At 34.4% G+C, this 13,982-nt stretch overlaps 1 protein-coding gene across 1 annotated transcript; it reads right to left on the bottom strand.

Moving 5' to 3' along the window:
- Positions 1-7,215: 7,215 nt before the first annotated feature.
- Positions 7,216-9,697, bottom strand: LOC118200352 (uncharacterized). Its single transcript, XM_035372316.2, has 2 exons — positions 9,504-9,697; positions 7,216-7,998 (listed from the first exon to the last, which is right to left on the bottom strand). The coding sequence occupies exons 1-2, from the start codon at positions 9,640-9,642 to the stop codon at positions 7,364-7,366; spliced, it is 774 nt and encodes a 257-aa protein (XP_035228207.1). The 5' UTR covers positions 9,643-9,697; the 3' UTR covers positions 7,216-7,363.
- Positions 9,698-13,982: the final 4,285 nt, after the last annotated feature.

Raw genomic sequence — 13,982 nt, 5'->3', positions numbered from 1 at the left:
TTTGAAGAAATTAAATAATGAAAAATCTGCATAAATGTCTATTTCTCGCATTGTGATAAAACAACGGTACATAGAGCCATCGAATTTTGAATGACGTAATCCTCCTACGAATATGGGCATGGGGAAGATCAAATTTGAAATTTGTTTTATGATCGATTTTATATTTTGTAAAATTTTAACGAATTTTTGATTAACAAACTCAAGGATTTCAAAGCGAGCAATGGCAACACTTAACGGGGAAAAAACAAACCTTTTTATCTCCAGCTCATGGAACTGTGTATCGGAAATTCTAAAAATATACTCATTTTAAAATTATTTTGAGACATTGCTATTTAACTGAATTTTATGGTTTAAGTGAAAAGAACTTGATATTTATTAAATAAAGGTAACACACAAAGCGTTAAAAAACGCCCCTTTAGACGTAATTTAAAATCTGAAACCTTTCGGATATTTTTTTTTTTTATTCATTAAAATGTTTTCATTGAAAAATAATGAAGAATGTATTCATTTCATTCGATTATTATGCTTGTTAAGAAACTAAATATTAAACTTTTTCTTGTTTAATTCATTACAGCAACTTAAAATTGCAATTGAATTAAATATTTTCCGTGAAATATGAATTCTTTGCCTTCCGGTTTGCTTTGATATACTAATGACGATGATTATGGTTCCAAGTAAATCATAAACATTACTGTATGACGTTTCCATTAAACCCCATTTTGCACTTTAATGTTCTATAAAAAATTATGAACATTGAGAATAACAGTTTGCTAGAGTTTTTTAAACTTTTCGTCTCCATGATATTAATTTGAACTTTAACAAAGCGGGAGCCATAATCAAAAATATTTATTGTGATGTTTCTATAAGTTTTTAGCAGAAATTCATACCAAATTGTAAAAACTAATATCTGCTTCCCATTGCATTTCATTTCCATGAAAACTGACAAACTAGAATTGACGATTGAAAATTGACGGCAGTAAAATATACCTGTCGAGTTTTTGGAACTGCTGACAAATTGACAGCAGTTATAAAAACTGTACAGGCATATTTCGCTGTCTTATTGACAGAAAAAGTTATTATTCAGTGTTATGGAAATTTTTAATTACTTGCGCACAAATATTAGGTTTTCATTGATGACCCCCTTTAAAGTTAAAGAATATGATTTAAAAAAATTCCAAAAAGAAACTACTTTTTAATTCCAAAAAGAACATTTTGTCGGTTTTAAAATGTTTTTAAACATGCAAAAGTTTTTACAAGATCTTTTTTAGAAACTTAAAGCAAGGAAACGTGTTTAGAATTCTTTAGAATTCTAAACACGTTTTAGTAAAACTAATTTTCTATAAACTGAATTTAATATTATCAGTAGAATTCTATTAATTGATTGTATACATAAGTTTTTATACATGGAGACGTTTAAAAACTTTGCTCAGAATTTTATAGAATCTGTTCCCATATCTCTGTTACATATATCTCTACAGAATCGATACGCATAACTCTACAAAAACTATATATAAAACTTTATAGAATTCTGTAGAAGATTTCTGACCTAGTGTATAGAAAATTGGGCATAATTCTAATGAAATTTAATGTTGGAGAACTGTGAGACACTTTCATAAGGAGAAATTCATATCGAGTGTTTAGTACTATATTTCCACTCGGCCGTTGGTGGACTCTTTACCCATCTTAGAAAACTACCTTTCATGGAAGACCTTTGTAAAGGGACCTTCGGAGAGTTAAGAATGAAATCAACATATGGACAGTCTGTTCGTCAACCTGAAATTAAATTAAAGAACTACAACGTCCGATTGTTTTTATCCTCTCGGGCTCCTGTGAGTTTCTCAAAAAGAAAAATTTTCGTTAGGGAAATAGTGTTTAGTTGTAAGAAATTATGCTTATTTAATGAACTCAAGAGCAATGAATGAGAAATATTCTCTTGTAGTCAATAAACAAAATGATAATTATGACTTAAGTCTGGAGAAGGTGTAATAATTGATTTGCATAATAGTGGATGCTTCATGCAAGATGAAAATGATGTAGTATAACTGTTTGAATATATTTTCTCATGTATAGGTTTTTAAACTTTGATTAAATTACAGTAACAGAAGTTAATATTACAGCATTTTCTCCCTAGTATTCCGCTCTGAAAATTGAAAAAATATTTGCAAAATTTTTCGCTTCATATAATGTACATAGTTTCCCCTCTGAGGGTCAGTTTATTGGTAAATTGTATTCCCCTGATTATTTTTATTTTTCAACAGTGCATTCCATTTGTATCTGCTATTTTGAATTAACATTTGAATAATTTTACTTTACCCTGTACTTATTACGTGAAATGCATTTTGTAAGAATTCTTCGTTAAGCTACCCCGAAATGGCAGATGCTTTCACACTTAAGAAACTGTCTTAAACATGTGATTTCATCTTGCTTCTTTTATTTATGTTCCAGATCATCGTAACCTTATCTACTTCTGATGTGCTCGGTCTTTCGAAATCCAGGTCTTTGTTTGCCCCTCTTCTCCTTCATTATTCCGATGTTGTTCTTGGAAATTGCGATCATGTGAGGTGTCCATAGGGTTTCGCAAGGCAATACCGTCAGATATCGGCTCAATATCTGTCAAATATTGTAATGCCAATATTAGTATATTATTTATTGAAATGTAGGTTTCTTCTATTCTGATTACCAGTAGTTTATCCATAACTATTTTTCACTTGTTATGCTCTTGCTGCAACTCGTTCTTGGAAATTAAATTACTCGCATAATTTTCTCCTTCTCGATTTTCGGATAATAAAATTTTAAAACATCTGGTGCGGACGCCACATAATTTCCTTGTAGGGACTACTAAATTATACACATTTTATGTTGCTTTTCATTTAAACATGTTTCCTCGAATTCCATGAGATATATATTTCTCATTCACTCAATTCAATTCCCACGCTGCAGGAAGGCAAAAATGCATGAAAATTCAAAGCACCTTCATTAAAAATTATCAAATACAGAACAATCTAAAATACCAAATACAGTTAAAAACAGTTTAAAGAAAATTTCTGCAATTAAAATAAGAATTTCTTCTCGAGCCATTCGGCCAGCGGACAAGAAGACAAAATTTTCGGTGCGAAAAACTGTAAGTTAACTGTTGATCCCACTGAGCAAAAAGACGCTGAATTTGGTGCATCAACTTGTAGTGTTCCTCACTTTGGAAGTCTATGTTAATGTTGGAAGTGAGGAATCTAAGAACTGATAAGCGAATAATCGCTTGCGTTCGGTGACAATAAACAACAAGATAGAAGGGTAACTAACCCTTTATTATTTCAATAACATTTAACAAAACTCCGCCTGGGAGTGTACAAGCAAAGCCCGCACTTGGACTTGAACTTAAAAGACTAAGAATTAAACTAAAACTAAGATTAACTAAAGAAGTATAGCCAAAGCTTTCAAAGTTCAAATCGAGTTGGCCCCTTAACTTATTTGACTACGAAGCTTAGCAAGGGCCTGAGTACGGCCAAGCGTAATAACAGCTTTGAGAGAGAGAGCGGCCAAAAAGGCAGACGCGCGTAAATCAGAAACTCGAATTCTCTCTGACGCAGTAAGTAACATCGTGGTTTAAATACCGCTCCTCCTCATTAAACATTTAGCAAATTCCAAAACTACGTTCTGGCCGGAAGTAGTAAGTTGAAGTTAAGAACTTGACAGGAAAGGAACTTTAAATTTAACTGTTAATAAAATTAACATAATCCTTACAAACTGAATTTGCTATTCTACTAAGAGTTTCAAATGTAAACAAATGGCTGATGTTTAGGCTTGATTCGCCAGTTAAACATTTACTTTTTTGGAAATTCTATAACTATTTAACTGTTGCATACATATTAACTGAAGGCATAAAAATCTTAACCCGAACATAAAAATGAAATAATTCAATCACTAACATGTAAGAATAAAACATTGAGCTCACCAAGCCGGGCAACAAAGTGGGACTATAGACTGCTGGCCGTTAAAATTACAACACCATGAAGGAAAGCAAATACAAAAAAAAAAAAAAAAAAAAAAAAAAAAAAAAAAAAAAAAAAATTATTGCACATAAACAGTATAACATGCAGACAAAAGGATTAAATTGGTAAGCATTTTGGAGGTTTACAGGGGGGTGCGAAATTAGTAGAAAGAGCTGCCATCTCTGGCAGCTAAAAAGGCCATTACCTCATTAACCATACGACAAAACTGCAGTCAAATTGGGCTGGATTACAGAAATGGGCAAATCATTCCATGCTGCTTCAAGTCTATGCCGCACTTCAGCAACCGTATTAGCTGGAGAGGGGTGGCGGGCCAGTCTTTCAGCAACCAGATGTTTCCAGTGGATGACAGATCTGAAGACCGTGCAAGCCAGGGCAGCAGTCGAATAGCCTGTGTATCGAGGAAGGTTAAAACATGACGTACAACATGTGATCTTGCATTATCTTGTTGGAAAATACCGTTTGAGGATCTCGAAGATAAGGCACAACCAATGGACGTAAGATGTCAGAAATGTACCCATCTGCGTTGAAATCACCATTGATCCGAACTAGAGATGTGCATGTCAGGTACCCAATGGCAGCCCAAACCATACACTAGATGCAGATCCCCTATGCCAATATCGAATGCAAGCAGGCGACTTGCGGTCTCCTCGGACACTCCGCACACCCATACGGTTATCAGAATACTGCACGTATAATCGGGACTCGTTTGAAAAGGCGACATTGTGCCACTCCTGCACCCAGCTTTGTCGTTTGGCAAACTAGATTCGCCGTCTCTCTCTATGCTGCATTGTCAAGGGACGTCTAAGTAATGGTCAATCTGCTGATAATCCAAGCTACCTGAAACGTCGACGCACCTTACGAGCTGATACTGGGTGCTCTGCAAACATTCCTGCTTCCTGACTAATGGTCCTTGATGTAGTTGTACTGTTTTGCAGGGCTGACCTCACAATATGTCTTTCGTTACTGACATTATTCATGGGAGGGCGTTGATATCCTGAGCATGACCCTCAGCAATCCATTGATTAAATATTCGCATGACAATGGTTGGAGGACGACCATTGGGACCGCGATATCACGGAACGATAATTTACACTTTCGATTCGCAATGTTCCTGCCTCTATCGAATTTCGAAACTTGCTGATAAGCATTTACTTATCTTATTCCAAGCATAACACGATATTCTGAGCAAATTCCAATCTTATAAAGCACTTTTCGCATGAGAAATCCACTACAGATTTCTTTTATGCAGTGCTTCAGATGTCGTTTTTTATTCCTGCTTCATGTAATTTTGCAGTTTGTCTGATCAGTCCTCCCTGGTTTAGCAATTTTTTATAGACAGTGTATATATAAGACTGGTACAGGCGATTGCAACAAAAGGGGGGAGGTACACAACTGCATGTTATAACAGTCTCAAATGCAAAATTGCAACGTTCTATGGCTGCTCGTTCTTGAGTTATATGAGATACATATATATGTACGTACAGACGTCAATTAAAAAATCTCTTCTGAATCCATTTTACAATCCTCTTTGGGAAAAACAGTCCTTTATCCCGTCCATACATATATATGTCACGCAAAACATCCTTGAAATGGTGCATTAATGCCTAACAACTAAGTTATCTTTATTATTAAATTCAGTGTTTGTAAAATCAGTAGAAGAGTAAATGTCACTTAAATAATAATAAATAAAGTGAATGTTACCTTCGGTTTTAAATGATACAATATTTTACATCTAGAAGTTTAAAACGCGAATAGCCGTTTACTGAAGTTTTACTTAAACGTTTACTTAAAACTGGAATATCTATACATAACATTACCCATTTCTTTTGAATATTACACTTTACTATTTGAGTAAAATATTTCAGGTCATCCGGAAATCTCTGCTGTTTCTCATGTTCATTGCCACAATCCATCACACTGAGGGCTGCACGGGGAGCCTCCCCCCGGCACAGCGCTTAATATCTACATGAGAGCGTCCCCATGTAATGTCCGATGGGATGTCCGATGGCAATAGATGGCAATAGACACGATGGCAATAGACATCCGATGGCAATAGACACGACATGTCCGATGGCAATAGACACGACAGTACCAGTACGGTCCCTGCCAAGCCTGTGCCTACCATAGGATGGACCTATGGTTCTAGTCCTGTGAAGTCTGTTTATATACCCAAGAAATCGAAACTGTCGGGACACAAGTCCAGCCAGTGGTCTGGGAGAACCCCGGGTCTCCTCCCATAACTGGTCGGTTCCGAGGAATTGTATACTAAGAGCTGGTACCAACAAATGGAGAAAATAAATTCCGAAAAATGGTTCTCAAATAGTAATTTCAAAGCAGATGTCGAAGCAAAGCTCCAAGAATTAACAAATCGTGGAGGTGTTGTCTTCCATTATGACAATTCTTCGCCCTACATTTCTTCAGGCAAAGATTTACTGAGTGCGGCTGGGATGTTTTGTGTTACTCTGCATGTTCACTAGACCTTGCCGCCTCGAATTTTCGTCCGTATCGATCACTTGAAAATGCTTTCAACGCCTTGGAGTTCACTTCTTTGAAGACTTTCAAACAGCACCTCGATAACGTTTTCACGAATAAACGTAATGACGTTTTCTAAAAATAAAATTTCCGGCTGCTGGAGAGATCGCAGAAAATCACAGAACAAAATGGTGTTTATATGACTCAAATTTTCTTTGGTTTTGAACTGCTTAGTTATTATTTATAATAAAAAATCCGCAACGTTCCGGTTGACCCAATGTAAAACGGCTTAAACTCTTTTTTTTTTAATTTTTTTTTTATTTTTTCTAAATAAAGCTACAAATAAAAAGAAGTCATACATGACACCTCATTAAAATATATTTCCAGTGACCTAAACGCATTCCTTTATGTTACGCATAGTAGATTATAGAAAATATATAACCTAATTCTAAAAGTTAAATGTGGTTTCTAAATGAATCTTTTAATTATTCTTGTAGCAAAAGAAATATGATTAAGTTTTCTTCACATGCAGAAATTTCAGCTGGCTTAGTCATTACGTTTTATGCCAGAGTCTTCAGTAATATGTAATAATTAACAAAGTTGATTATTATGTAACAAAGTTATTAATATTGTTAACAGTTAACTTTGTTAACAATTTATAATTAATTAACTTTTATGATTTCCAATTAATTAAGTAAATCATCAACTGTAGCTGTAAAAGAATTATGCTTTTAAAGAACCATTTTTATTCGAAAAAGAAGCTCCGTTTCATGCTCAATATAATTCAGAAGTTTTAACATTTATCTCAGCAGAACTGACAAAATTTCTACCGCAAAAAATTCAAATTAAGTTATATGTAAATAAAACAAATTTGAAAAACAAAATCACATAATGATGCAGTTAAGAAGTAAGTCTTTGTTATTGATAATTAACTCCTTGTTGCTTTTAATTTCCTCTTCAATGTAACCGACATCTTCTACATGCTCTTCATCCATTTTCTTAGGGAATATACAATTTTTCTGTTCCATGTCAATATCCTCTGTCTTTCCCTTTTCTTCTTCAACTATGAATTCCACTTTTTCTTCACTGAGTTTATCTAAACTTTTTGTTTCTTCATGTGTGAGTTCTTTCATGCAGTCTTTTTCTGACTTAATTCTGAATTTTTCGAATTCCTCTTGGAGGTTGTTCCTTTCAGAATTAAGTTTTGTAATTTTTGAATCCAGTTTTGAAAGTCCAGTGTTTATTTGTGCTAGTCTAGTGGCAAGTTTTCTTTCTCCAGTCTCGTGTTTTGTGTCTGCGATATTTAAATTTGCGTCTTCGGTACTGACATCGGATTCTTGCGATACATCTGATAATTCAGCTTCAGTTTCTGTTTCTTCATTTTCGTTTTTCTCCTTCACTGTATCCGTAACTAGGATTTCTCCTTTTTCATTTTTCTGCCGCCCAGTGTTTTGCTCAAACTGAATTCCAGATTTCTCTTTGTCTGATGCACAAATCTCATCTCTTTTCTTGCACTCATCTGGAATTAATAAATTTTTAATAAGAAAACATGACAGAATGGAAAATCTTAGTAAAGTGTGTTTTATCTTTTATACTCCCAAACAGTGGTTCTCTACCTATTTTTCTCCATGCACCGTTTTCACTGTTGCTAGATTGCGCTTTTCCTTTGCAAAACTCGTAAAGTACATACACATTTATTTAAATTTAGATTATTCTTAATATGTTTTATAAATTAAACAACAACAAAAAAAAAAAAAAAAGAATAGAAAAATTAATAAATAGCAAAACTTGAATAAAAGTAGTTTTCTATATTTATAAAATAAAACTAAATGTCTAACAGGTCAATAAATGCTAACCGCGTTCTCATCCCCCCTGAAGCTGAAATTCCCCCTCAGAAGAATTCCCCTTTAGTTGAGAAGTCCTGCCCTAAAAGCCAATACGAAAGTCAATTAATTCAAGTGTTATTTCATGTTATATAAATTAGATTTATAAACAAAATAGTAATTATCATCGTATGCTAATGGACTCTAATATTTTCTTTCTTTAAGACAATAATAAATATTTATTATAATCTTATGCCTAGTAGTGTAGAGACATAAGTATTTTTCTGGAAGCAGGCAAGATGAAAAATATGCAACGCCTTCGCCGGGAATCGAACCTAAAATCATACGGCGAACCCTAGGTGTGCCCAGACCGGGCTCGCCGATAATCTAGGACAACTGAGAGTCTGTATTCTTTGTTTCTCCGCATCTCAATGGTCAGTTCATTGACAACAATGGTCGTCTCAGCATTCTTTTCGAAGCTCTATTCAATCAGTGTGCCCACTTTGGGTAGACTGATTGAATAGACCACAGAATTAAAACGATAAGTGCTATCTTCACAAAATTTTACTTGTGTACTTCTCTAGCCTAATTAGACTGCCTACCTTTTTTTTTTTTTTTTTTTTTTATCTAAACTCCGACTTTAAAAGGTAGCGTGCCGGAAAGGGTTAAAGATTTGCGCAAGAACCCTTTGCCAGTTAGCCTGTCAGACAATACCATACTTGAGCAAGGATTCATTAACTGTTCACATACCTACTTTGGAATCAGAATGAATTTATACATCAAAAATAAAGAACATCATTATTGGAAATCATGTGCAACGCATTGACGCTCTCAATATTTCATCATCACTTGTGAGGTTACCTTCCAGACCTCAAACACTCTCATTTTTCCTTAACTCAAAATGCAGGTAGAAATTTCCACTGTTTCTGCAATTGTAATATAGTTACAATCTTATACACAATACATTTCAGCTTTAGGTCTAGCATCGTTTTTCACATTACCTAACTTAACATACTGAATTTTATCAGCATCTTATGAAATAAGACTCCTTTAGTTATTTTTATTTAAATTTATTCATGTTACATATTTTGATTCTGTCTTTAAGTTTTAATTTTCTTAAAGGAAATGTAATCTAAGAAATATAGCAGAAGATTCTTTCAACTCAACTTTTATTGCTTTTAACAGCTAAGATAAAACTTACCTGATATAAAAACAATGACTATAGAAGGCTGCTGTGTAACGTGTAAACAGGAACAGATCCAAATCAATATTAAAATAATGAATATTATACTAATACTATACATACTGCAAATGTTCTCTGACATAAAGTTTATTGACATATTATTAATCGCAAAATAATTAAAATATTTGAATTAATAATCCTTCTCCGTTGGAGTTGTATTAGATTTAATATCATTTCCATTTGAAAATACATTTAATTATTTGTATTATTAAGTAAACAATAATGTTGCCATCACTAACATAGAAGTATTTTTAAAAATAATCATCTAAAAGAAAAAATTAAAAAGCTTTATTTGAAAGTTTAGAAAACAAATATTTCTGTTCTCAATTTGAACATACTTTTATTGATATCAATTAAAAATCGTTTAAAACACTCAAATTTGAATTTTAATTGCTCTTCGACGAAATGGGATCAAAATGCTTTTATTTCATTTTACCTCGTGTTTATACATTTCATATTACTTTTTATGCTATTCTATTGCTAGCTGCAGCTTCTGCATGTGTGATTTCTGCTTCTGGTAAGTCAAATAAAGAAACTCTGAATGCTGAATATATGGAATGTGTGGTGTCTTTTAGTGCATGAACTATTCTATTAGTGCTGGAATTTAATAGAAAGCTGTAGAATGTTTTCAAAGACAACAGCCACAAAACTTTCAAAGGTTAATCAAACATGTGAACAGAAGAAACAGCGTAAAATTTAGGATTTCGTGCCCGTAAATACAGATCAGGGCGCATAAAGTGGCGCACATATCTTCAATATTTGCAGCCACTGACTGACAAAGATAATGTATCCGTCAATTACAAGTTAGTTGTTTGATAAAGCGCATTCCTGGTAAGTAGCAGTGACTATTAGTTGAGTAATATAATACAGAGCAAGGGTGCGATATATCGAGAACTATCGATGTGGTATATCATAATCGGACTTAAAGCTGGCACAGCGCCAAGCATCGAAACGCGCGCAGTAGTAAGAAAAGGACTGGAATGCGAGTAGCTGTAGTTATGAGTAGCATGCGAGTGATGATATATTTTGTATATATAATAAAAGTAGCACGTAGTTTAAAAGAGAGTGTCTTGTGAAATAATTACTCACTAAAGGATCCACGACGAGGAGGACATACAGCAGTGACTATTATTTGAGAAATATAATACAGAACAAGGGAATGTTCTAACACTAACAAATAATGTTGTGAAATAGGAATGTTGTACGAGTAGTCAAATGGCTTTTAGTTATAATGTTGTGGCGAAAATACTAATGACGGAGATGACACAGAAGTACCCAACAGATGACTTGGTTCTAATATACACTGAAACTAACTTAATACGGGACTTGTTTACCCTGTCAAAGGCATAAAAATCCTTATTACTCATCGCCTATTGTATTTTAATACAAAATACTATTGTATTTTAATACAAGATAACACCGAGCAAAGTGCAGCAAATTGTCGTAGCTCTTGAGACAAGTGGTACCATGGAACACACAGTGGTTGGCACCAATTCCCCAGCATGAGTATATCAAATTTCAGAAGGCATAAACATGGATACTATCATTTCAAAAAGTGAGTCAAAGAAGCAACTATCCTAGTTTTAAATTTAGCATGTATTGCCTTCAACACATAAAGCGTGTCCGAATATGAGTAACATTCGGAATCCTTTCTGTGAATCTATTATTGTCATCATCTACTCCTAGCATATGCATCAGTTCTCAGCATGTTTTGCACCATTTTTTCCTGTTAAAAATGCCCCGTATAGATCAATAAAAACTTGCAAGGGGATTTGGCCAACGGGTCACCTTAGGCCAAATTCTACTTGTCGTGAGTCAAAATATGAAATAAACAAGCAAACAAAAAGAACAAGAAATTAGCAAATTAAAAATTTAGAAAAGCGTTCACAGAAGCCCCCTAAAACTCGCTATTGATTCCAACCCGCCTACGTACTGCAACTTACTACACGTATGTGTACGTACTATGTATGTGACCCACACACATAGCTGCTCTGCGTGCAAGAAATGAAGATTCTAGAATAAAATGAAACAGAAATAATATACAAATACTGTGACGACTTCCTCCATACAGTAACCATCTCTGAATGTTAGTTGTATTCTTTTAACATAAACAAATATAAATATAAAATATAATAAATTTAATAATTTGCATGAAATATTGTAATTAAATAAACTTTCAGAAATTTGCGTGATCTACCGAACACTGATTCTCAACCCAAAATTTGGGAGTTATTGACATACCTTATTTCATACAATATCGGGTTTTAACGAAAATTTCCAGCCATACCGTCTGCGAAAACAGTTCGCATTGGCGTTGTTTGATCATTGTCATACGATTTTTGGCATTTGAAGAAAGAGATTTGCTTCTGTGAAATTTGTAAAAAAGTGTCGTTAACATGGTGTCGGAAATGGAACCATCATGCTACCAGATTAGAACTATCATTTACTTCACTGTTGCATCATTTACTTACTGTTGCAAAAATTCAGCTAAAGAACGTCACCAAATCATGTGACCAGCTTTAAATACTAAGGTTGTATCATATGACACTTTGGTACTGAAAGTTCAAAAGCAAGGACTATGACATTCAAGAATTAGAGCGCTCTTTAGTCACTCTTTACCTCCCGTTAGTCGTGATATGCATCGCATAAACTTGACGTACAAGTTTAATCGCTGGTTGCCGCATGAGCTGACTCAAGCAAATAAGGAGAGACGTGTTCGGGTCTGCACTAATCTGCTGGAATATCTTCTCAAGGACAAAATTCTTGACAGGATCGTCAAGTGTGATGAAAAGCGAATTTACTTAAACAACACAGGCCGAAAAGGGGGTTGATCTAACGCCCGCTGAACCCGTCGGTAGCGTCGCGAAGCGCAGTATGGTTAACAAAAAGATCATACTTTGCATCTGGGGGGATTACCGAGGTATTATCTATAAAGTGTATCTGGAAAAAGGTAAAAACCTCAACAGTAAGGAGTACAGCGAGGTGTTAGTCCGTGTTGACACAGCTATCAAGGAAAAACGTCGAACTGAGTTCCGGCATAAAAAGGTAATGTCCATCAAGATAATGCCAGACCACATGTGTCTGCATTCACCGATTGGACTCTGTACGAACTCTAAGGGTATCTTTCAGGGTAAGTGATGTTTCTAAGTCCCGGGCATCTTTTTACACACCCACCATACATCCCCGACATCGCTCTTTCTGACTTCTACCTTTTTTCGCATTTGCAGCTACATCTTGCTCGTGCTACCGTACATTCGGCACAGGACTTCCAAAATGGGGTTAATCCAATAATTTTCTGGGCTGAAGGCTTTGAAAAACTACCAAAACGTTGGCAAGAAATTATATATTTGGGTAGCGATTTCTACCCGTACTAAATATACTGCCTTCGTGTTTCTTTTTCTAACATTATTACGAACTTTGGGCAAAAACTTTAGTTACAACTAGATATATGCTATAAAACCTGATTGTGTATCTCACTTTCAGTGCTGTATACTAATCCAAAGATTTTAACGATTTCATACAAATAAAATGTGTAACGTGTAGGTATCTACGCCATACGTATTTCTCGATATAAAAGAGATAATTATTAACTCTCATATTGTAAAAAATTCTATGTCTGTGAATAAGAATGAATATAATAACACTCGTGGTGTATTGTAATTATAAGTATCTATTAAATATCTGATTTAGCATAATTAAATCTCCGCGTAAAAAATATAAAAATACAATTAAAAAAGTACTGACTGTTCCCTGTATTTATATCATCAAATGAAATTTATAGAATGCGATATTTAGCAGAATAAATAAATTTCCTACAGATCCTTGACATAAAATTACTCTCAGAGTATTCCCCTATATCTATACCATCAAATAAAATTGATATAATGCAGTATTTAGCACCATAGGTAAATTTCCTACAGAGCCTTAATATAAAATTACCCTTGTTCTGTTATATTATACTTATTCCAATTAAGTGCATAAATACATTTGTTTTCAAATACAGTGGATGGACAAAAATATGGAAACACCTTGTGAAATGCATGTTTGAAAAGAAAGATTGATTTTAATGAAATATGTAGGTGGTGCTGGCGTTTTTGACAGTACTGTTATGTGAGGTTGTCATTGCATTATGTCAGAGTTAACAGACTTCGAACGTGGGCAAATTGTTGGAGCACGTATGGTAGGTGCTTCCGTAAGCAAGGTAGCCGAGGTGTTTAGTGTTTCAAGAGGTACTGTATCGAAGATTTATTCCGCATATTTGAAAAGCGGAAAAACATCATCTGCTAAATCACAGCGCGGACGAAAGTGTGTCCTCAGTGATCGTGACAGACGATCATTAAGGGCAATTGTGACGAAAAATAAGAAGACCACAGCTGCAAAAGTTACTGCTGAAATGAATGTTGTGTTACCGAACCCTGTGAGTACCAAAACAATTAG

Source organism: Stegodyphus dumicola, chromosome 9 (assembly GCF_044657685.1).
Source record: "Stegodyphus dumicola isolate Sdum_Otavi_A_Nest chromosome 9, ASM4465768v1".
Taxonomy (NCBI): domain Eukaryota; kingdom Metazoa; phylum Arthropoda; class Arachnida; order Araneae; family Eresidae; genus Stegodyphus; species Stegodyphus dumicola.
The sequence above is the reverse complement of the archived record's forward strand: the minus strand, read 5'-3'. Positions and strand labels throughout refer to the sequence as shown.